We start from the raw sequence: 24,130 nt of genomic DNA, 5'->3' as shown, positions 1-24,130 counted from the left end.
TGTGTGCGGTGTACGCTGTGTGATACCGGAGATACGTGTGATGTGTGCGGTGTACGCTGTGTGATGTGTGCGGTGTACGCTGTGTGATACAGGAGATACGTGTGATGTGTGCGGTGTACACTGTGTGATACAGGAGATACGTGTGATGTGTGCGGTGTACGCTGTGTGATACCGGAGATACGTGTGACGTGTGCGGTGTACGCTGTGTGATACCAGAGATACGTGTGATGTGTGCGGTGTACGCTGTGTGATACAGGAGATACGTGTGATGTGTGCGGTGTACGCTGTGTGATACCGGAGATACGTGTGATGTGTGCGGTGTACGCTGTGTGATACAGGAGATACGTGTGATGTGTGCGGTGTACGCTGTGTGATACAGGAGATACGTGTGATGTGTGCGGTGTACGCTGTGTGATACAGGAGATACGTGTGATGTGTACGGTGTACACTGTGTGATACCAGAGATACGTGTGATGTGTGCGGTGTACGCTGTGTGATACAGGAGATACGTGTGATGTGTGCGGTGTACGCTGTGTGATACCGGAGATACGTGCGATGTGTGCGGTGTACGCTGTGTGATACCGGAGATAAGTGTGATGTGTGCGGTGTACGCTGTGTGATACAGGAGATACGTGTGATGTGTGCGGTGTACGCTGTGTGATACCGGAGATACGTGTGATGTGTGCGGTGTACGCTGTGTGATACCGGAGATAAGTGTGATGTGTGCGGTGTACGCTGTGTGATACAGGAGATACGTGTGATGTGTGCGGTGTACGCTGTGTGATACAGGAGATACGTGTGATGTGTGCGGTGTACGCTGTGTGATACCGGAGATACGTGTGACGTGTGCGGTGTACACTGTGTGATACCAGAGATACGTGTGATGTGTGCGGTGTACACTGTGTGATACCAGAGATACGTGTGATGTGTGCGGTGTACGCTGTGTGACACCGGAGATACGTGTGATGTGTGCGCTGTACGCTGTGTGATACCAGAGATACGTGTGATGTGTGCGGTGTACGCTGTGTGATACCAGAGATACGTGTGATGTGTGCGGTGTACACTGTGTGATACAGGAGATACGTGTGATGTGTACGCTGTGTGATACCGGAGATACGTGTGATGTGTGCGGTGTACGCTGTGTGATACAGGAGATACGTGTGATGTGTGCAGTGTACACTGTGTGATACCAGAGATACGTGTGATGTGTGCGGTGTACGCTGTGTGATACCGGAGATACGTGTGACGTGTGCGGTGTACGCTGTGTGATACAGGAGATACGTGTGATGTGTGCGGTGTACGCTGTGTGATACCGGAGATACGTGTGATGTGTGCAGTGTACACTGTGTGATACCAGAGATACGTGTGATGTGTGCGGTGTACACTGTGTGATACCGGAGATACGTGTGATGTGTGCGGTGTACACTGTGTGATACCGGAGATACGTGTGATGTGTGCAGTGTACGCTGTGTGATACAGGAGATACGTGTGATGTGTGCAGTGTACACTGTGTGATACAGGAGATACGTGTGATGTGTGCAGTGTACACTGTGTGATACCGGAGATACGTGTGATGTGTGCGGTGTACGCTGTGTGATACCGGAGATACGTGTGATGTGTGCGGTGTACGCTGTGTGATACCGGAGATACGTGTGACGTGTGCGGTGTACACTGTGTGATACCGGAGATACGTGTGACGTGTGCGGTGTACACTGTGTGATACCGGAGATACGTGTGACGTGTGCGGTGTACACTGTGTGATACAGGAGATACGTGTGATGTGTGCGGTGTACGCTGTGTGATACCGGAGATACGTGTGCGGTGTACGCTGTGTGATACAGGAGATACGTGTGACGTGTGCGGTGTACGCTGTGTGATACAGGAGATACGTGTGATGTGTGCGGTGTACGCTGTGTGATACAGGAGATACGTGTGACGTGTGCGGTGTACGCTGTGTGATACCGGAGATACGTGTGATCTGTGCGGTGTACGCTGTGTGATACAGGAGATACGTGTGATCTGTGCGGTGTACGCTGTGTGATACCAGAGATACGTGTGATGTGTGCGGTGTACGCTGTGTGATACAGGAGATACGTGTGATGTGTGCGGTGTACGCTGTGTGATACAGGAGATACGTGTGATGTGTGCGGTGTACGCTGTGTGATACAGGAGATAAGTGTGATGTGTGCGGTGTACACTGTGTGATACCGGAGATACGTGTGATGTGTGCGGTGTATGCTGTGTGATACAGGAGATACGTGTGATGTGTGCGGTGTACGCTGTGTGATACAGGAGATACGTGTGATGTGTGCGGTGTACGCTGTGTGATACAGGAGATACGTGTGATGTGTGCGGTGTACGCTGTGTGATACCGGAGATACGTGTGACGTGTGCGGTGTACGCTGTGTGATACAGGAGATACGTGTGATGTGTGCGGTGTACGCTGTGTGATACAGGAGATACGTGTGATGTGTGCAGTGTACGCTGTGTGATACAGGAGATACGTGTGATGTGTGCGGTGTACGCTGTGTGATACCGGAGATACGTGTGACGTGTGCGGTGTACGCTGTGTGATACCGGAGATACGTGTGATGTGTACGGTGTACACTGTGTGATACCGGAGATACGTGTGATGTGTGCGGTGTACGCTGTGTGATACGTGTGATGTCTGCGGTGTACGCTGTGTGATACAGGAGATACGTGTGACGTGTGCGGTGTACACTGTGTGATACAGGAGATACGTGTGATGTGTGCGGTGTACGCTGTGTGATACGTGTGACGTGTGCGGTGTACACTGTGTGATACAGGAGATACGTGTGATGTGTGCGGTGTACGCTGTGTGATACAGGAGATACGTGTGATGTGTGCGGTGTACGCTGTGTGATACAGGAGATACGTGTGATGTGTGCGGTGTACGCTGTGTGATACAGGAGATACGTGTGATGTGTGCGGTGTACGCTGTGTGATACAGGAGATACGTGTGATGTGTGCGGTGTACGCTGTGTGATACCGGAGATACGTGTGATGTGTGCGGTGTACGCTGTGTGATACCGGAGATACGTGTGATGTGTGCGGTGTACGCTGTGTGATACCGGAGATACGTGTGATGTCTGCGGTGTACGCTGTGTGATACAGGAGATACGTGTGACGTGTGCGGTGTACACTGTGTGATACAGGAGATACGTGTGATGTGTGCGGTGTACGCTGTGTGATACCGGAGATACGTGTGACGTGTGCGGTGTACGCTGTGTGATACCAGAGATACGTGTGATGTGTGCGGTGTACGCTGTGTGATACAGGAGATACGTGTGATGTGTGCGGTGTACGCTGTGTGATACAGGAGATACGTGTGATGTGTGCGGTGTACGCTGTGTGATACAGGAGATACGTGTGACGTGTGCGGTGTACACTGTGTGATACCGGAGATACGTGTGATGTGTGCGGTGTACGCTGTGTGATACCAGAGATACGTGTGATGTGTGCGGTGTACGCTGTGTGATACCAGAGATACGTGTGATGTGTGCGGTGTACACTGTGTGATACCGGAGATACGTGTGATGTGTGCGGTGTACGCTGTGTGATACCAGAGATACGTGTGATGTGTGCGGTGTACGCTGTGTGATACAGGAGATACGTGTGATGTGTGCGGTGTACACTGTGTGATACCGGAGATACGTGTGATGTGTGCGGTGTACACTGTGTGATACCGGAGATACGTGTGATGTGTGCGGTGTACGCTGTGTGATACCGGAGATACGTGTGATGTGTGCGGTGTACGCTGTGTGATACCGGAGATACGTGTGATGTGTGCGGTGTACGCTGTGTGATACCGGAGATACGTGTGATGTGTGCGGCGTACGCTGTGTGATACAGGAGATACGTGTGACGTGTGCGGTGTACACTGTGTGATACCGGAGATACGTGTGATGTGTGCGGTGTACGCTGTGTGATACCGGAGATACGTGTGATGTGTGCGGTGTACGCTGTGTGATACCGGAGATACGTGTGATGTGTGCGGTGTACACTGTGTGATACCGGAGATACGTGTGATGTGTGCGGTGTACGCTGTGTGATACAGGAGATACGTGTGACGTGTGCGGTGTACGCTGTGTGATACCAGAGATACGTGTGATGTGTGCGGTGTACGCTGTGTGATACAGGAGATACGTGTGATGTGTGCGGTGTACGCTGTGTGATACCAGAGATACGTGTGATGTGTGCGGTGTAGGCTGTGTGATACCGGAGATACGTGTGATGTGTGCGGTGTACGCTGTGTGATACCGGAGATACGTGTGATGTGTGCGGTGTACGCTGTGTGATACCGGAGATACGTGTGATGTGTGCGGTGTACGCTGTGTGATACCGGAGATACGTGTGATGTGTGCGGTGTACGCTGTGTGATACAGGAGATACGTGTGATGTGTGCGGTGTACGCTGTGTGATACAGGAGATACGTGTGATGTGTGCGGTGTACACTGTGTGATACAGGAGATACGTGTGATGTGTGCGGTGTACGCTGTGTGATACAGGAGATACGTGTGATGTGTGCAGTGTACACTGTGTGATACAGGAGATACGTGTGATGTGTGCGGTGTACGCTGTGTGATACAGAAGATACGTGTGATGTGTGCGGTGTACACTGTGTGATACAGGAGATACGTGTGATGTGTGCGGTGTACGCTGTGTGATACAGGAGATACGTGTGATGTGTGCGGTGTACGCTGTGTGATACAGGAGATACGTGTGATGTGTGCGGTGTACGCTGTGTGATACAGGAGATACGTGTGATGTGTGCGGTGTAGGCTGTGTGATACCGGAGATACGTGTGATGTGTGCGGTGTACGCTGTGTGATACAGGAGATACGTGTGATGTGTGCGGTGTACGCTGTGTGATACCGGAGATACGTGTGACGTGTGCGGTGTACGCTGTGTGATACCAGAGATACGTGTGATGTGTGCGGTGTACGCTGTGTGATACAGGAGATACGTGTGATGTGTGCGGTGCACGCTGTGTGATACCGGAGATACGTGTGATGTGTGCAGTGTACGCTGTGTGATACCGGAGATACGTGTGATGTGTGCGGTGTACACTGTGTGATACAGGAGATACGTGTGATGTGTGCGGTGTACGCTGTGTGATACAGGAGATACGTGTGATGTGTGCAGTGTACACTGTGTGATACAGGAGATACGTGTGATGTGTGCGGTGTACGCTGTGTGATACAGGAGATACGTGTGATGTGTGCGGTGTACACTGTGTGATACAGGAGATACGTGTGATGTGTGCGGTGTACGCTGTGTGATACAGGAGATACGTGTGCGGTGTACGCTGTGTGATACCGGAGATACGTGTGACGTGTGCGGTGTACACTGTGTGATACCGGAGATACGTGTGACGTGTGCGGTGTACACTGTGTGATACAGGAGATACGTGTGATATGTGCGGTGTACACTGTGTGATGTGTGCGGTGTACGCTGTGTGATACCGGAGATACGTGTGCGGTGTACGCTGTGTGATACAGGAGATACGTGTGACGTGTGCGGTGTACGCTGTGCGATACAGGAGATACGTGTGATGTGTGCGGTGTACGCTGTGTGATACAGGAGATACGTGTGATGTGTGCGGTGTACGCTGTGTGATACCGGAGATACGTGTGATGTGTGCGGTGTACGCTGTGTGATACCGGAGATACGTGTGACGTGTGCGGTGTACGCTGTGTGATACCAGAGATACGTGTGATGTGTGCGGTGTACGCTGTGTGATACAGGAGATACGTGTGATGTGTGCGGTGTACGCTGTGTGATACAGGAGATACGTGTGACGTGTGCGGTGTACACTGTGTGATACAGGAGATACGTGTGATGTGTGCGGTGTACGCTGTGTGATACAGGAGATACGTGTGATGTGTGCGGTGTACGCTGTGTGATACCGGAGATACGTGTGATGTGTGCGGTGTACGCTGTGTGATACAGGAGATACGTGTGACGTGTGCGGTGTACACTGTGTGATACAGGAGATACGTGTGATGTGTGCGGTGTACGCTGTGTGATACCGGAGATACGTGTGATGTGTGCGGTGTACGCTGTGTGATACCGGAGATACGTGTGATGTGTGCGGTGTACACTGTGTGATACAGGAGATACGTGTGACGTGTGCGGTGTACGCTGTGTGATACCGGAGATACGTGTGATGTGTGCGGTGTACGCTGTGTGATACAGGAGATACGTGTGACGTGTGCGGTGTACGCTGTGTGATACAGGAGATACGTGTGCGGTGTACGCTGTGTGATACCGGAGATACGTGTGATGTGTGCAGTGTACACTGTGTGATACCGGAGATACGTGTGATGTGTGCGGTGTACACTGTGTGATACAGGAGATACGTGTGATGTGTGCGGTGTACGCTGTGTGATACCAGAGATACGTGTGACGTGTGCGGTGTACGCTGTGTGATACCGGAGATACGTGTGATGTGTGCGGTGTACGCTGTGTGATACAGGAGATACGTGTGATGTGTGCGGTGTACGCTGTGTGATACAGGAGATACGTGTGACGTGTGCGGTGTACACTGTGTGATACCGGAGATACGTGTGACGTGTGCGGTGTACGCTGTGTGATACCAGAGATACGTGTGATGTGTGCGGTGTACGCTGTGTGATACAGGAGATACGTGTGATGTGTGCGGTGTACGCTGTGTGATACAGGAGATACGTGTGATGTGTGCGGTGTACGCTGTGTGATACCAGAGATACGTGTGACGTGTGCGGTGTACGCTGTGTGATACCGGAGATACGTGTGATGTGTGCGGTGTACACTGTGTGATACCGGAGATACGTGTGATGTGTGCAGTGTACGCTGTGTGATACAGGAGATACGTGTGATGTGTGCGGTGTACGCTGTGTGATACAGGAGATACGTGTGACGTGTGCGGTGTACGCTGTGTGATACCGGAGATACGTGTGCGGTGTACGCTGTGTGATACAGGAGATACGTGTGACGTGTGCGGTGTACGCTGTGTGATACCGGAGATACGTGTGATGTGTGCGGTGTACGCTGTGTGATACCGGAGATACGTGTGATGTGTGCGGTGTACACTGTGTGATACCGGAGATACGTGTGATGTGTGCGGTGTACGCTGTGTGATACAGGAGATACGTGTGACGTGTGCGGTGTACGCTGTGCGATACCGGAGATACGTGTGATGTGTGCGGTGTACGCTGTGTGATACCGGAGATACGTGTGACGTGTGCGGTGTACGCTGTGTGATACAGGAGATACGTGTGATGTGTGCGGTGTACGCTGTGTGATACCGGAGATACGTGTGATGTGTGCGGTGTACGCTGTGTGATACCGGAGATACGTGTGATGTGTGCGGTGTACACTGTGTGATACCGGAGATACGTGTGATGTGTGCGGTGTACGCTGTGTGATACAGGAGATACGTGTGACGTGTGCGGTGTACGCTGTGCGATACCGGAGATACGTGTGATGTGTGCGGTGTACGCTGTGTGATACCGGAGATACGTGTGACGTGTGCGGTGTACGCTGTGTGATACAGGAGATACGTGTGCGGTGTACGCTGTGTGATACCGGAGATACGTGTGATGTGTGCAGTGTACACTGTGTGATACCGGAGATACGTGTGATGTGTGCGGTGTACGCTGTGTGATACCGGAGATACGTGTGATGTGTGCGGTGTACGCTGTGTGATACAGGAGATACGTGTGATGTGTGCGGTGTACGCTGTGTGATACAGGAGATACGTGTGATGTGTGCGGTGTACGCTGTGTGATACAGGAGATACGTGTGACGTGTGCGGTGTACGCTGTGTGATACAGGAGATACGTGTGATGTGTCCGGTGTACGCTGTGTGATACAGGAGATACGTGTGATGTGTGCGGTGTACGCTGTGTGATACCGGAGATACGTGTGATGTGTGCGGTGTACGCTGTGTGATACAGGAGATACGTGTGATGTGTGCGGTGTACGCTGTGTGACGTGTGCGGTGTACGCTGTGTGACGTGTGCGGTGTACGCTGTGTGATGTTGTGCGGTGTACGCTGTGTGATGTTGTGCGGTGTACGCTGTGTGATGTTGTGCGGTGTACGCTGTGTGACGTGTGCGGTGTACGCTGTGTGACGTGTGCGGTGTACGCTGTGTGACGTGTGCGGTGTACGCTGTGTGATGTTGTGCGGTGTACGCTGTGTGATGTTGTGCGGTGTACGCTGTGTGATGTTGTGCGGTGTACGCTGTGTGACGTGTGCGGTGTACGCTGTGTGAGGTGTGCGGTGTACGCTGTGTGATGTTGTGCGGTGTACGCTGTGTGATGTTGTGCGGTGTACGCTGTGTGACGTGTGCGGTGTACGCTGTGTGATGTTGTGCGGTGTACGCTGTGTGACGTGTGCGGTGTACGCTGTGTGCGGTGTACGCTGTGTGATGTTGTGCGGTGTACGCTGTGTGACGTGTGCGGTGTACGCTGTGTGATGTTGTGCGGTGTACGCTGTGTGACGTGTGCGGTGTACGCTGTGTGACGTGTGCGGTGTACGCTGTGTGATGTTGTGCGGTGTACGCTGTGTGATGTTGTGCGGTGTACGCTGTGTGATGTTGTGCGTTGTGCGGTGTACGCTGTGTGATGTTGTGCGGTGTACGCTGTGTGACGTGTGCGGTGTACGCTGTGTGACGTGTGCGGTGTACGCTGTGTGATGTTGTGCGGTGTACGCTGTGTGATGTTGTGCGGTGTACGCTGTGTGACGTGTGCGTTGTGCGGTGTACGCTGTGTGATGTTGTGCGGTGTACGCTGTGTGACGTGTGCGGTGTACGCTGTGTGACGTGTGCGGTGTACGCTGTGTGACGTTGTGCGGTGTACGCTGTGTGATGTTGTGCGTTGTACGCTGTGTGATGTTGTGCGGTGTACGCTGTGTGAGGTGTGCGGTGTACGCTGTGTGATGTTGTGCGGTGTACGCTGTGTGATGTTGTGCGGTGTACGCTGTGTGACGTGTGCGGTGTACGCTGTGTGACGTGTGCGGTGTACGCTGTGTGACGTGTGCGGTGTACGCTGTGTGATGTTGTGCGTTGTACGCTGTGTGATGTTGTGCGGTGTACGCTGTGTGATGTTGTGCGGTGTACGCTGTGTGATGTTGTGCGTTGTACGCTGTGTGATGTTGTGCGGTGTACGCTGTGTGAGGTGTGCGGTGTACGCTGTGTGACGTGTGCGGTGTACGCTGTGTGACGTGTGCGGTGTACGCTGTGTGATACATGTCGGTGCTGGATGACTCCGCGGATTACTCCTCAGTCAGCGGTTTGGTATTGGCCGCCCCCTAGTGGCCGGTGCTGGTGATTATCAGACAGGCTGCTCTCTGCAGCAGGTGCCATTACCCCGCAGAGAGGCAGTGCAGCAGCCGACGGCCCTCGCACAACTCCAGGATGAGCACCAGATCCTGAGGGCTGAGATATGCCGCGTGCAGCTGCACCACATTGCTGTGATGGAGACTCTTCAGCATCTGATATTCGCGCAGCGTCGTCTCCTTGGTCTCCTCCGTGAACGGGATCATCTTCACTGCGAACAGTCGTCCCGTAGACTTCTCTGTGCACAATCTGACCGCACCGAACCGGCCCCTGCGGAGCACAGACACCCGAGAATGAGCGACGGCGGCGGCCTCCACCGCTTGACACCGATCAAGTACAGAACGCGGATTATCTGCAACCACCCAACCCCGGGAAACAGCCGACCCTGACCGCGGAAACAGCCGACCCTGACCGCGGAAACAGCCGACCCTGACCGCGGAAACAGCCGACCCTGACCGCGGAAACAGCCGACCCTGACCGCGGAAACAACCGACCCCGACCGCGGAAACAGCCGACCCCGACCGCGGAAATAGCCGACAACGGAAATAACCGACCCTGACCACGGAAACAGCCGACCCTGACCGCGGAAATAGCCGACCATGACCGGAGAAATAGCCGACCCTGACCGCGGAAACAGCCGACCCTGACCGCGGAAACAGCCGACCCTGACCGCGGAAATAGCCGACCCTGACCGGAGAAATAGCCGACCCTGACCGGAGAAATAGCCGACCCTGACCGGAGAAATAGCAGACTCTGACCGCGGAAACAGCCGACCCTGACCGCGGAAACAGCCGACCCTGACCTCGGAAACAGCCGACCCTGACCTCGGAAACAGCCGACCCTGACCGCGGAAATAGCCAACCCTGACCGCGGAAATACCCAACCCTGACCGGAGAAATAGCCAACCCTGACCACCCGTGGAAATAGCCGACCCTGACCGCGGAAATATCCGTCCCTGACCACAGATACTGTATACCCCACCGTGACAGTGGAATTACTCTAGACCCTAACACGCTGACATAATCAGATCTCACCTCCTTCCGTCCATCTGTAAATCTGCGCGGAATCCTCCCTCTGACAAATCCTGACCCTCCGAAGCTCCGGATGATTGTACAATCGCTGAACAAATTGAGGATGATAGGAGTCATTACAATTAAAGGGACAGTGCTCGCACAGCCTCCCCGTGTTATGCAAGAAGCTTGTCTCAGTTATTTCAGACTGATAGTGAATATATTCTATTAATCTCTGTTATCAGCCAATTGAGGCCAAAGTAGGTATGAGACAAGATATATAAAAATGATCTTGAAGGTCTGCAACAGGGTCTGTGATAGGGAGAGGAGGGAGATGACGCTGCACCAGAGTCTGTGATAGGGAGAGGAGGGAGATGACGCTGCACCAGAGTCTGTGATAGGGAGAGGAGGGAGATGACGCTGCAGCAGAGTCTGTGATAGGGAGAGGAGGGAGATGACGCTGCACCAGAGTCTGTGATAGGGAGAGGAGGGAGATGACACTGCAGCAGAGTCTGTGATAGGGAGAGGAGGGAGATGACACTGCAGCAGAGTCTGTGATAGGGAGAGGAGGGAGATGATGCTGCAGCAGAGTCTGTGATAGGGAGAGGAGGGAGATGACGCTGCAGCAGAGTCTGTGATAGGGAGAGGAGGGAGATGACGCTGCAGCAGAGTCTGTGATAGGGAGAGGAGGGAGATGACGCTGCACCAGAGTCTGTGATAGGGAGAGGAGGGAGATGACGCTGCAGCAGGGTCTGTGGTAGGGAGAAGAGGGAGATGATGCTGCACCAGAGTCTGTGATAGGGAGAGGAGGGAGATGACGCTGCACCAGAGTCTGTGATAGGGAGAGGAGGGAGATGACGCTGCAGCAGAGTCTGTGATAGGGAGAGGAGGGAGATGACGCTGCAGCAGGGTGTGTGATAGAGAGAGGAGGGAGATGACGCTGCAGCAGGGTCTGTGATAGGGAGAGGAGGGAGATGACGCTGCAGCAGAGTCTGTGATAGGGAGAGGAGGGAGATGACGCTGCAGCAGGGTGTGTGATAGGGAGAGGAGGGAGATGACGCTGCAGCAGGGTGTGTGATAGGGAGAGGAGGGGGATGACGCTGCAGCAGGGTGTGTGATAGAGAGAGGAGGGAGATGACGCTGCAGCAGGGTCTGTGATAGGGAGAGGAGGGAGATGACGCTGCACCAGAGTCTGTGATAGGGAGAGGAGGGGGATGACGCTGCAGCAGAGTCTGTGATAGGGAGAGGAGGGAGATGACGCTGCAGCAGGGTGTGTGATAGAGAGAGGAGGGAGATGACGCTGCAGCAGGGTCTGTGATAGGGAGAGGAGGGAGATGACGCTGCACCAGAGTCTGTGGTAGGGAGAGGAGGGAGATGACGCTGCAGCAGAGTCTGTGATAGGGAGAGGAGGGAGATGACGCTGCACCAGAGTCTGTGATAGGGAGAGGAGGGAGATGACGCTGCAGCAGGGTCTGTCATAGGGAGAGGAGGGAGATGACGCTGCAGCAGAGTCTGTGATAGGGAGAGGAGGGGGATGACGCTGCAGCAGGGTCTGTGATAGGGAGAGGAGGGAGATGACACTGCAGCAGGATCTGTGATAGGGAGAGGAGGGAGATGACGCTGCAGCAGGGTCTGTGATAGGGAGAGGAGGGAGATGACGCTGCACCAGAGTCTGTGGTAGGGAGAGGAGGGAGATGACGCTGCAGCAGAGTCTGTGATAGGGAGAGGAGGGAGATGACGCTGCACCAGAGTCTGTGATAGGGAGAGGAGGGAGATGACGCTGCAGCAGGGTCTGTCATAGGGAGAGGAGGGAGATGACGCTGCAGCAGAGTCTGTGATAGGGAGAGGAGGGGGATGACGCTGCAGCAGGGTCTGTGATAGGGAGAGGAGGGAGATGACGCTGCAGCAGGATCTGTGATAGGGAGAGGAGGGAGATGACGCTGCAGCAGGGTCTGTGATAGGAAGAGGAGGGAGGTGACGCTGCAGCAGGATCTGTGATAGGGAGAGGAGGGAGATGACGCTGCAGCAGGGTCTGTGATAGGAAGAGGAGGGAGGTGACGCTGCAGCAGGGTCTGTGATAGGGAGAGGAGGGAGATGACGCTGCAGCACGGTCTGTGATAGGGAGAGGAGGGGGATGATGCTGCAGCAGGGTCTGTGATAGGGAGAGGAGGGGGATGACGCTGCAGCAGGGTCTGTGATAAGGAGAGGAGGGAGATGACGCTGCAGCAGAGTCTGTGATAGGGAGAGGAGGGAGATGACGCTGCAGCAGAGTCTGTGATAGGGAGAGGAGGGAGATGATGCTGCAGCAGGGTCTGTGGTAGGGAGAGGAGGGAGATGATGCTGCAGCAGGGTCTGTGGTAGGGAGAGGAGGGAGATGACGCTGCAGCAGAGTCTGTGATAGGGAGAGGAGGGGGATGACGCTGCAGCAGAGTCTGTGATAGGGAGAGGAGGGAGATGACGCTGCAGCAGGGTGTGTGATAGAGAGAGGAGGGAGATGACGCTGCAGCAGGGTCTGTGATAGGGAGAGGAGGGAGATGACGCTGCACCAGAGCCTGTGATAGGGAGAGGAGGGGGATGACGCTGCAGCAGAGTCTGTGATAGGGAGAGGAGGGAGATGATGCTGCAGCAGGGTCTGTGGTAGGGAGAGGAGGGAGATGATGCTGCAGCAGGGTCTGTGGTAGGGAGAGGAGGGAGATGACGCTGCAGCAGAGTCTGTGATAGGGAGAGGAGGGGGATGACGCTGCAGCAGAGTCTGTGATAGGGAGAGGAGGGAGATGACGCTGCAGCAGGGTGTGTGATAGAGAGAGGAGGGAGATGACGCTGCAGCAGGGTCTGTGATAGGGAGAGGAGGGAGATGACGCTGCACCAGAGTCTGTGATAGGGAGAGGAGGGGGATGACGCTGCAGCAGAGTCTGTGATAGGGAGAGGAGGGAGATGACGCTGCAGCAGGGTGTGTGATAGAGAGAGGAGGGAGATGACGCTGCAGCAGGGTCTGTGATAGGGAGAGGAGGGAGATGACGCTGCACCAGAGTCTGTGGTAGGGAGAGGAGGGAGATGACGCTGCAGCAGAGTCTGTGATAGGGAGAGGAGGGAGATGACGCTGCACCAGAGTCTGTGATAGGGAGAGGAGGGAGATGACGCTGCAGCAGGGTCTGTCATAGGGAGAGGAGGGAGATGACGCTGCAGCAGAGTCTGTGATAGGGAGAGGAGGGGGATGACGCTGCAGCAGGGTCTGTGATAGGGAGAGGAGGGAGATGACACTGCAGCAGGATCTGTGATAGGGAGAGGAGGGAGATGACGCTGCAGCAGGGTCTGTGATAGGGAGAGGAGGGAGATGACGCTGCACCAGAGTCTGTGGTAGGGAGAGGAGGGAGATGACGCTGCAGCAGAGTCTGTGATAGGGAGAGGAGGGAGATGACGCTGCACCAGAGTCTGTGATAGGGAGAGGAGGGAGATGACGCTGCAGCAGGGTCTGTCATAGGGAGAGGAGGGAGATGACGCTGCAGCAGAGTCTGTGATAGGGAGAGGAGGGGGATGACGCTGCAGCAGGGTCTGTGATAGGGAGAGGAGGGAGATGACGCTGCAGCAGGATCTGTGATAGGGAGAGGAGGGAGATGACGCTGCAGCAGGGTCTGTGATAGGAAGAGGAGGGAGGTGACGCTGCAGCAGGATCTGTGATAGGGAGAGGAGGGAGATGACGCTGCAGCAGGGTCTGTGATAGGAAGAGGAGGGAGGTGACGCTGCAGCAGGGTCTGTGATAGGGAGAGGAGGGAGATGACGCTGCAGCACGGTCTGTGATAGGGAGAGGAGGGGGATGATGCTGCAGCAGGGTCTGTGATAGGGAGAGGAGGGGGATGACGCTGCAGCAGGGTCTGTGATAAGGAGAGGAGGGAGATGACGCTGCAGCAGAGTCTGTGATAGGGAGAGGAGGGAGATGACGCTGCAGCAGAGTCTGTGATAGGGAGAGGAGGGAGATGATGCTGCAGCAGGGTCTGTGGTAGGGAGAGGAGGGAGATGATGCTGCAGCAGGGTCTGTGGTAGGGAGAGGAGGGAGATGACGCTGCAGCAGAGTCTGTGATAGGGAGAGGAGGGGGATGACGCTGCAGCAGGGTCTGTGATAGGGAGAGGAGGGAGATGACGCTGCAGCAGGGTCTGTGATAGGGAGAGGAGGGAGATGACGCTGCACCAGAGTCTGTGATAGGGAGAGGAGGGAGATGACACTGCACCAGAGTCTGTGATAGGGAGAGGAGGGGGATGACGCTGCAGCAGGGTCTGTGATAGGGAGAGGAGGGAGATGACGCTGCAGCAGGGTCTGTGATAGGAAGAGGAGGGAGGTGACGCTGCAGCAGGATCTGTGGGAGGGAGATGACTCTGCAGCAGGGTCTGTGATAGGAAGAGGAGGGGGATGACGCTGCAGCAGGGTCTGCGATAGGGAGAGGAGGGAGATGACGCTGCAGCACGGTCTGTGATAGGGAGAGGAGGGGGATGATGCTGCAGCAGGGTCTGCGATAGGGAGAGGAGGGGGATGACGCTGCAGCAGGGTCTGTGATAGGGAGAGGAGGGGGATGATGCTGCAGCAGGGTCTGTGATAAGGAGAGGAGGGAGATGACGCTGCAGCACGGTCTGTGATAGGGAGAGGAGGGGGATGACGCTACAGCAGAGTCTGTGATAGGGAGAGGAGGGGGATGACGCTGCAGCAGGGTCTGTGATAGGGAGAGGAGGGAGATGACGCTGCAGCAGAGTCTGTGATAGGGAGAGGAGGGGGATGACGCTGCAGCAGGGTCTGTGATAGGTAGAGGAGGGAGATGACGCTGCAGCAGAGTCTGTGATAGGGAGAGGAGGGAGATGACGCTGCAGCAGGGTCTGTGATAGGGAGAGGAGGGGGATGACGCTGCAGCAGGGTCTGTGATAAGGAGAGGAGGGGGATGACGCTGCAGCACGGTCTGTCATAGGGAGAGGAGGGGGATGACGCTGCAGCAGGGTCTGTGATAAGGAGAGGAGGGGGATGACGCTGCAGCAGGGTCTGTGATAGGGAGAGGATGGGGATGATGCTGCAGCAGAGTCTGTGATAAGGAGAGGAGGGGGATGACGCTGCAGCAGAGTCTGTGATAGGGAGAGGAGGGGGATGACGCTGCAGCAGGGTCTGTGATAAGGAAAGGAGGGGGATGACGCTGCAGCAGGGTCTGTGATAGGGAGAGGAGGGAGATGACGCTGCAGCAGAGTCTGTGATAGGGAGAGGAGGGGGATGACGCTGCAGCAGAGTCTGTGATAGGGAGAGGAGGGAGATGACACTGCAGCAGGGTCTGTGATAGGGAGAGGAGGGAGATGACGCTGCAGCAGACTCTGTGATAGGGAGAGGAGGGAGATGACACTGCAGCAGGGTCTGTGATAGGGAGAGGAGGGGGATGACACTGCAGCAGGGTCTGTGATAGGGTGAGGAGGGGGATGACGCTGCAGCAGGGTCTGTGATAGGGAGAGGAGAGGGATGACACTGCAGCAGGGTCTGTGATAGGGAGAGGAGGGAGATGACGCTGCAGCAGGTTCTGTGATAGGGAGAGGAGGGAGATGACGCTGCAGCAGGGTCTGTGATAGGGAGAGGAGGGGGATGACGCTGCAGCAGGGTCTGTGATAGGGAGAGGAGGGAGATGACGCTGCAGCAGGGTCTGTGATAGGGAGAGGAGGGGGATGACGCTGCAGCAGGGTCCGTGATAGGGAGAGGACGCTGCAGCAGGGTCCGTGATAGGGAGAGGAGGGAGATGACGCAGCAGCAGGGTCCGTGATAGGGAGAGGAGGGAGATGACGCAGCAGCAGGGTCCGAGATAGGGAGAGGAGGGGGATGACGCTGCAGCAGAGTCTGTGATAGGGAGAGGAGGGGGATGATGCTGCAGCAGGGTCTGTGATAGGGAGAGGAGGGAGATGACGCTGCATCAGGGTCCGTGATAGGGAGAGGAGGGGGATGACGCTGCAGCAGGGTCCGTGATAGGGAGAGGAGGGGGATGACGCTGCAGCAGGGTCTGTGATAGGGAGAGGAGGGGGATGACGCTGCAGCAGGGTCTGTGATAGGGAGAGGAGAGAGATGACGCTGCATCAGGGTCCGTGATAGGGAGAGGAGGGGGATGACGCTGCAGCAGAGTCTGTGATAGGGAGAGGAGGGGGATGACGCTGCAGCAGGGTCTGTGATAGGGAGAGGAGGGGGATGACGCTGCAGCAGGGTCTGTGATAGGGAGAGGAGGGAGATGACGCTGCATCAGGGTCCGTGATAGGGAGAGGAGGGGGATGACGCTGCAGCAGGGTCCGTGATAGGGAGAGGAGGGAGATGACGCTGCATCAGGGTCCGTGATAGGGAGAGGAGGGGGATGATGCTGCACCAGGGTCTGTGATAGGGAGAGGAGGGAGATGACGCTGCAGCAGGGTCTGTGATAGGGAGCGGTGGGAGATGACACTGCAGCAGGGTCTGTGATAGGGAGAGGAGGGAGGTGACGCTGCAGCAGGGTCTGTGATAGGGAGAGGAGGGGGACGAGGCTGCAGAAGGGTCTGTGATAAGGAGAGGAGGGGGATGATGCTGCAGCAGAGTCTGTGATAGGGAGAGGAGGGGGATGACGCTGCAGCAGAGTCTGTGATAGGGAGAGGAGGGGGATGACGCTGCAGCAGGGTCTGTGATAGGGAGAGGAGGGAGATGACGCTGCAGCAGAGTCTGTGATAGGGAGAGGAGGGAGATGACGCTGCAGCAGGGTCTGTGATAGGGAGAGGAGGGAGATGACGCTGCAGCAGGGTCTGTGATAGGGAGAGGAGGGGGATGACGCTGCAGCAGAGTCTGTGATAGGGAGAGGAGGGGGATGACGCTGCAGCAGAGTCTGTGATAGGGAGAGGAGGGGGATGACACTGCAGCAGAGTCTGTGATAGGGAGAGGAGGGAGATGACGCTGCAGCAGGGTCTGTGATAGGGAGAGGAGGGAGATGACACTGCACCAGAGTCTGTGATAGGGAGAGGAGGGGGATGACGCTGCACCAGGATCTGTCCTGTGATAGGGAGAGGAGGGGGATGACGCTGCAGCAGAGTCTGTGATAGGGAGAGGAGGGGGATGACGCTGCACCAGGGTCTGTCCTGTGATAGGGAGAGGAGGGGGATGACGCTGCACCAGGGTCTGTCCTGTGATAGGGAGAGGAGGGGGATGACGCTGCAGCAGAGTCTGTGATAGGGAGAGAAGGGGATGACGCTGCAGCAGAGTCTGTCCTGTGATAGGGAGAGGAGGGGGATGACGCTGCAGCAGGGTCTGTGATAGGGAGAGGAGGGGGATGACGCTGCAGCAGGGTCTGTGATAGGGAGAGGAGGGAGATGACGCTGCAGCAGGGTCTGTGATAGGGAGAGGAGGGAGATGATGCTGCATCAGGGTCTGTGATAGGGAGAGGAGGGAGATGACACTGCAGCAGGGTCTGTGATAGGGAGAGGAGGGAGATGACACTGCAGCAGAGTCTGTGATAGGGAGAGGAGGGGGATGACGCTGCAGCAGGGTCTGTGATAGGGAGAGGAGGGAGATGACGCTGCAGCAGGGTCTGTGATAGGGAGAGGAGGGAGATGACGCTGCAACAGGGTCTGTGACAGGGAGAGGAGGGGGATGACGCTGCAGCAGGGTCTGTGATAGGGAGAGGAGGGAGATGATGCATCAGGGTATATGATTGGGAGAGGAGGGAGATGACGCTGCATCAGGGTCTGTGATAGGGAGAGGTGGGAGATGACGCTGCAGCAGGGTCTGTGATAGGGAGAGGAGGGAGATGACGCTGCAGCAGAGTCTGTGATAGGGAGAGGAGGGAGACGACGCTACAGCAGAGTCTGTGATAGGGAGAGGAGGGAGATGACGCTGCAGCAGGGTCTGTGATAGGGAGAAGAGGGGGATGACGCTGCAGCAGAGTCTGTGATAGGGAGAGGAGGGAGATGACGCTGCAGCAGAGTCTGGGATAGGGAGAGGAGGGGGATAACGCTGCAGCCGAGTCTGTGATAGGGAGAGGAGGGAGATGACGCTGCAGCAGAGTCTGTGATAAGGAGAGGAGGGGGATAATGCTGCATCAGGGTCTGTGATAGGGAGAGGAGGGAGATGACGCTGCAGCAGGGTCTGTGATAGGGAGAGGAGGGAGATGACGCTGTAGCAGAGTCTGTGATAGGGAGAGGAGGGAGATGACGCTGCAGCAGGTTCTGTGATAGGGAGAGGAGGGAGATGACGCTGCAGCAGGGTCTGTGATAGGGAGAGGAGGGAGATGACGCTGCAGCAGAGTCTGTGATAGGGAGAGGAGGGAGATGATGCTGCAGCAGGGTCTGTAATAGTGAGAGGAGGGGGATGACGCTGAAGCAGAGTCTGTAATGGGGAGAGGAGGGAGATGACGCTGCAGCAGGGTCTGTAATAGTGAGAGGAGGGAGATGACGCTGCAGCAGGGTCTGTGATAGGGAGAGGAGGGAGATGATGCTGCAGCAAGTTCTGTGATAGGGAGAGGAGGGAGATGACGCTGCAGCAGGGTCTGTGATAGGGAGAGGAAGGGGATGACGCTGCAGCAGGGTCTGTCCTGTGATAGGGAGAGGAGGGGGATGACGCTGCAGCAGGGTCTGTGATAGGGAGAGGAGGGGGATGACGCTGCAGCAGAGTCTGTGATAGGGAGAGGAGGGAGATGACGCTGCAGCAGGGTCTGTGATAGGGAGAGGAGGGAGATGACGCTGCAGCAGGGTCTGTGATAGGGAGAGGAGGGGGATGACGCTGCAGCAGAGTCTGTGATAGGGAGAGGAGGGAGATGATGCTGCAGCAGGGTCTGTGATAGGGAGAGGAGGGAGATGACGCTGCAGCAGGGTCTGTGATAGGGAGAGGAGGGAGATGACGCTGCAGCAGAGTCTGTGATAGGGAGAGGAGGGAGATGACGCTGCAGCAGAGTCTGTGATAGGGAGAGGAGGGAGATGACGCTGCAGCAGGGTCTGTGATAGGGAGAGGAGGGAGATGACGCTGCAGCAGGGTCTGTGATAGGGAGAGGAGGGAGATGATGCTGCAGCAGAGTCTGTGATAGGGAGAGGAGGGAGATGACGCTGCAGCAGAGTCTGTGATAGGGAGAGGAGGGGGATGACGCTGCAGCAGGGTCTGTGATAGGGAGAGGAGGGAGATGACGCTGCAGCAGGGTCTGTGATAGGGAGAGGAGGGAGATGACGCTGCAGCAGGGTCTGTGATAGGGAGAGGAGGGAGATGACGCTGCTGCAGGGTCTGTGATAGGGATCGGAGGGGGATGACGCTGCAGCAGAGTCTGTGATAGGGAGAGGAGGGGGATGACGCTGCAGCAGAGTCTGTGATAGGGAGAGGAGGGGGATGACGCTGCAGCAGAGTCTGTGATAGGGAGAGGAGGGAGATGACGCTGCAGCAGAGTCTGTGATAGGGAGAGGAGGGGGATGACGCTGCAGCAGGTTCTGTGATAGGGAGAGGAGGGAGATGACGCTGCAGCAGGGTCTGTGATAGGGAGAGGAGGGAGATGATGCTGCATCAGGGTCTGTGATAGGGAGAGGAGGGAGATAATGCTGCATCAGGGTCTGTGATAGGGAGAGGAGGGAGATAATGCTGCATCAGGGTCTGTGATAGGGAGAGGAGGGAGATGACACTGCAGCAGGGTCTGTGATAGGGAGAGGAGGGGGATGACGCTGCAGCAGGGTCTGTCCTGTGATAGGGAGAGGAGGGAGATGACGCTGCATCAGGGTCTGTGATAGGGAGAGGAGGGAGATGATGCTGCATCAGGGTCTGTGATAGGGAGAGGAGGGGGATGATGCTGCATCAGGGTCTGTGATAGGGAGAGGAGGGAGATGACGCTGCAGCAGAGTCTGTGATAGGGAGAGGAGGGAGATGACGCTGCAGCAGAGTCTTTGATAGGAAGAGGAGGGAGATGACGCTGCAGCAGAGTCTGTGATAGGGAGAGGAGGGAGATGACGCTGCAGCAGAGTCTGTGATAGGGAGAGGAGGGAGATGACGCTGCATCAGGGTCTGTGATAGGGAGAGGAGGGAGATGACGCTGCAGCAGAGTCTGTGATAGGGAGAGGAGGGGGATGACGCTGCAGCAGGGTCTGTGATAGGGAGAGGAGGGGGATGACGCTGCAGCAGGGTCTGTCCTGTGATAGGGAGAGGAGGGGGATGACGATGCAGCAGGATCTGTGATAGGGAGAGGAGGGGGATGACGCTGCAGCAGGATCTGTGATAGGGAGAGGAGGGAGATGACGCTGCAGCAGGGTCTGTGATAGGGAGAGGAGGGGGATGACGCTGCAGCAGAGTCTGTGATAGGGAGAGGAGGGAGATGACACTGCACCAGAGTCTGTGATAGGGAGAGGAGGGGGATGACGCTGCAGCCGGGTCTGTGATAGGGAGAGGAGGGCGATGACGCTGCAGCAGAGTCTGTGATAGGGAGAGGAGGGAGATGACACTGCAGCAGGGTCTGTGATAGGGAGAGGAGGGGGATGACGCTGCAGCAGGGTCTGTGATAGGGAGAGGAGGGAGATGACGCTGCAGCAGGGTCTGTGATAGGGAGAGGAGGGAGATGACGCTGCATCAGGGTCTGTGATAGGGAGAGGAGGGAGATGACGCTGCATCAGGGTCTGTGATAGGGAGAGGAGGGAGATGACACTGCAGCAGGGTCTGTGATTGGGAGAGGAAGGAGATGATGCTGCAGCAGAGTCTGTGATTGGGAGAGGAGGGAGATGATGCTGCAGCAGGGTCTGTGATTGGGAGAGGAGGGAGATGACGCTGCAGCAGAGTCTGTGATAGGGAGAGGAGGGAGATGACGCTGCAGCAGAGTCTGTGATAGGGAGAGGAGGGAGATGACGCTGCAGGAGGGTCTGTGATAGGGAGAGGAGGGAGATGACGCTGCAGCAGGGTCTGTGATAGGGAGAGGAGGGGGATGACGCTGCATTAAAGCCTGTGATAGGGAGAGGAGGAGGATGACGCTGCAGCAGGGTCTGTGATAGGGAGAGGAGGGGGATGATGCTGCATCAGGGTCTGTGATAGGGAGAGGAGGGAGATGACGCTGCAGCAGGGTCTGTGATAGGGAGAGGAGGGAGATGATGCTGCATCAGGGTCTGTGATAGGGAGAGGAGGGGGATGACGCTGCAGCAGAGTCTGTGATAGGGAGAGGAGGGAGATGACGCTGCAGCAGAGTCTGTGATAGGGAGAGGAGGGACATGACGCTGCAGCAGAGTCTGTGATAGGGAGAGGAGGGACATGACGCTGCAGCAGAGTCTGTGATTGGGAGAGGAGGGAGATGACGCTGCACCAGGGTCTGTGATAGGGAGAGGAGGGAGATGACGCTGCAGCAGGGTCTGTGATAGGGAGAGGAGGGAGATGACGCTGCAGCAGAGTCTGTGATAGGGAGAGGAGGCGGATGACTCTGCAGCAGGGTCTGTGATAGGGAGAGGAGGGAGATGACGCTGCAGCAGAGTCTGTGATAGGGAGAGGAGGGAGATGACGCTGCAGCAGGGTCTGTGATAGGGAGAGGAGGGACATGACGCTGCAGCAGAGTCTGTGATAGGGAGAGGAGGGAGATGATGCTGCAGCAGGGTCTGTGGTAGGGAGAGGAGGGAGATGATGCTGCAGCAGGGTCTGTGGTAGGGAGAGGAGGGAGATGACGCTGCAGCAGAGTCTGTGATAGGGAGAGGAGGGGGATGACGCTGCAGCAGGGTCTGTGATAGGGAGAGGAGGGAGATGACGCTGCAGCAGGGTCTGTGATAGGGAGAGGAGGGAGATGACACTGCACCAGAGTCTGTGATAGGGAGAGGAGGGAGATGACGCTGCACCAGGGTCTGTGATAGGGAGAGGAGGGAGATGATGCATCAGGGTCTGTGATTGGGAGAGGAGGGAGATGATGCTGCAGCAGAGTCTGTGATAGGGAGAGGAGGGGGATGACGCTGCAGCAGGGTCTGTGATAGGGAGAGGAGCGGGATGATGCTGCAGCAGCGTCTGTGATAGGGAGAGGAGGGGGATGACGCTGCAGCAGGGTCTGTGATAGGGAGAGGAGGGAGATGATGCTGCACCAGAGTCTGTGATAGGGAGAGGAGGGGGATGACGCTGCAGCAGAGTCTGAGATAGGGAGAGGAGGGGGATGACGCTGCACCAGAGTCTGTGATAGGGAGAGGAGGGGGATGACGCTGCAGCAGGGTCTGTGATAGGGAGAGGAGGGAGATGACGCTGCAGCAGAGTCTGTGATAGGGAGAGGAGGGAGATGACGCTGCAGCAGGGTCTGTGATAGGGAGAGGAGGGGGATGATGCTACAGCAGGGTCTGTGATAGGGAGAGGAGGGAGATGACACTGCAGCAGAGTCTGTGATAGGGAGAGGAGGGGGATGACGCTGCACCAGAGTCTGTGATAGGGAGAGGAGGGAGATGACACTGCACCAGAGTCTGTGATAGGGAGAGGAGGGGGATGACGCTGCAGCAGGGTCTGTGATAGGGAGAGGAGGGGGATGACGCTGCACCAGAGTCTGTGATAGGGAGAGGAGGGAGATGACGCTGCAGCAGAGTCTGTGATAGGGAGAGGAGGGAGATGACACTGCACCAGAGTCTGTGATAGGGAGAGGAGGGGGATGACGCTGCAGCAGGGTCTGTGATAGGGAGAGGAGGGGGATGATGCTGCAGCAGCGTCTGTGATAGGGAGAGGAGGGGGATGACGCTGCAGCAGGGTCTGTGATAGGGAGAGGAGGGGGATGACGCTGCAGCAGAGTCTGTGATAGGGAGACGAGGGGGATGACGCTGCAGCAGGGTCTGTGATAGGGAGAGGAGGGAGATGACGCTGCAGCAGGGTCTGTGATAGGGAGAGGAGGGAGATGACGCTGCAACAGGGTCTGTGATAGGGAGAGGAGGGGGATGACGCTGCAGCAGGGTCTGTGATAGGGAGAGGAGGGGGATGACACTGCACCAGAGTCTGTGATAGGGAGAGGAGGGAGATGACACTGCACCAGAGTCTGTGATAGGGAGAGGAGGGGGATGACGCTGCAGCAGAGTCTGTGATAGGGAGAGGAGGGAGATGACGCTGCAGCAGGGTCTGTGATAGGGAGAGGAGGGAGATGACACTGTACCAGAGTCTGTGATAGGGAGAGGAGGGGGATGACGCTGCAGCAGGGTCTGTGATAGGGAGAGGAGGGAGATGACGCTGCAGCAGAGTCTGTGATAGGGAGAGGAGGGGGATGACGCTGCAGCAGAGTCTGTGATAGGGAGAGGAGGGAGATGACACTGCAGCAGGGTCTGTGATAGGGAGAGGAGGGAGATGACGCTGCAGCAGGGTCTGTGATAGGGAGAGGAGGGAGATGACGCTGCAGCAGACTCTGTGATAGGGAGAGGAGGGAGATGACACTGCAGCAGGGTCTGTGATAGGGAGAGGAGGGGGATGACACTGCAGCAGGGTCTGTGATAGGGTGAGGAGGGGGATGACGCTGCAGCAGGGTCTGTGATAGGGAGAGGAGAGGGATGACACTGCAGCAGGGTCTGTGATAGGGAGAGGAGGGAGATGACGCTGCAGCAGGGTCTGTGATAGGGAGAGGAGGGAGATGACGCTGCAGCAGGGTCTGTGATAGGGAGAGGAGGGGGATGACGCTGCAGCAGGGTCTGTGATAGGGAGAGGAGGGAGATGACGCTGCAGCAGGGTCTGTGATAGGGAGAGGAGGGGGATGACGCTGCAGCAGGGTCCGTGATAGGGAGACGAGGGAGATGACGCTGCAGCAGGGTCCGTGATAGGGAGAGGAGGGAGATGACGCAGCAGCAGGGTCCGTGATAGGGAGA

General features: G+C 56.5%; 1 protein-coding gene across 1 annotated transcript in view; it reads right to left on the bottom strand.

Moving 5' to 3' along the window:
- LOC141264608 (obscurin-like) overlaps nucleotides 1-24,130 on the bottom strand; it is an 870,641-nt gene that overhangs the window by 97,160 nt on the left and 749,351 nt on the right. Inside the window, exons 42-43 of the mRNA XM_073676886.1 lie at nucleotides 10,379-10,463; nucleotides 9,375-9,614 (exon numbers count right to left, since the gene is read on the bottom strand). Of these exons, the coding sequence (XP_073532987.1) occupies nucleotides 9,375-9,614; nucleotides 10,379-10,463 (325 nt within the window). The remainder of the gene's footprint in view (nucleotides 1-9,374; nucleotides 9,615-10,378; nucleotides 10,464-24,130) is intronic.

The sequence above is a fragment of the Phyllobates terribilis genome, unplaced genomic scaffold, assembly GCF_046119375.1.
Source record: "Phyllobates terribilis strain yellow unplaced genomic scaffold, ASM4611937v1 Scaffold_4__5_contigs__length_816908805, whole genome shotgun sequence".
Lineage (NCBI taxonomy): Eukaryota > Metazoa > Chordata > Amphibia > Anura > Dendrobatidae > Phyllobates > Phyllobates terribilis.
Note: the sequence above shows the minus strand (reverse complement) of the source record. Positions and strands in the feature narration are given on the sequence as shown.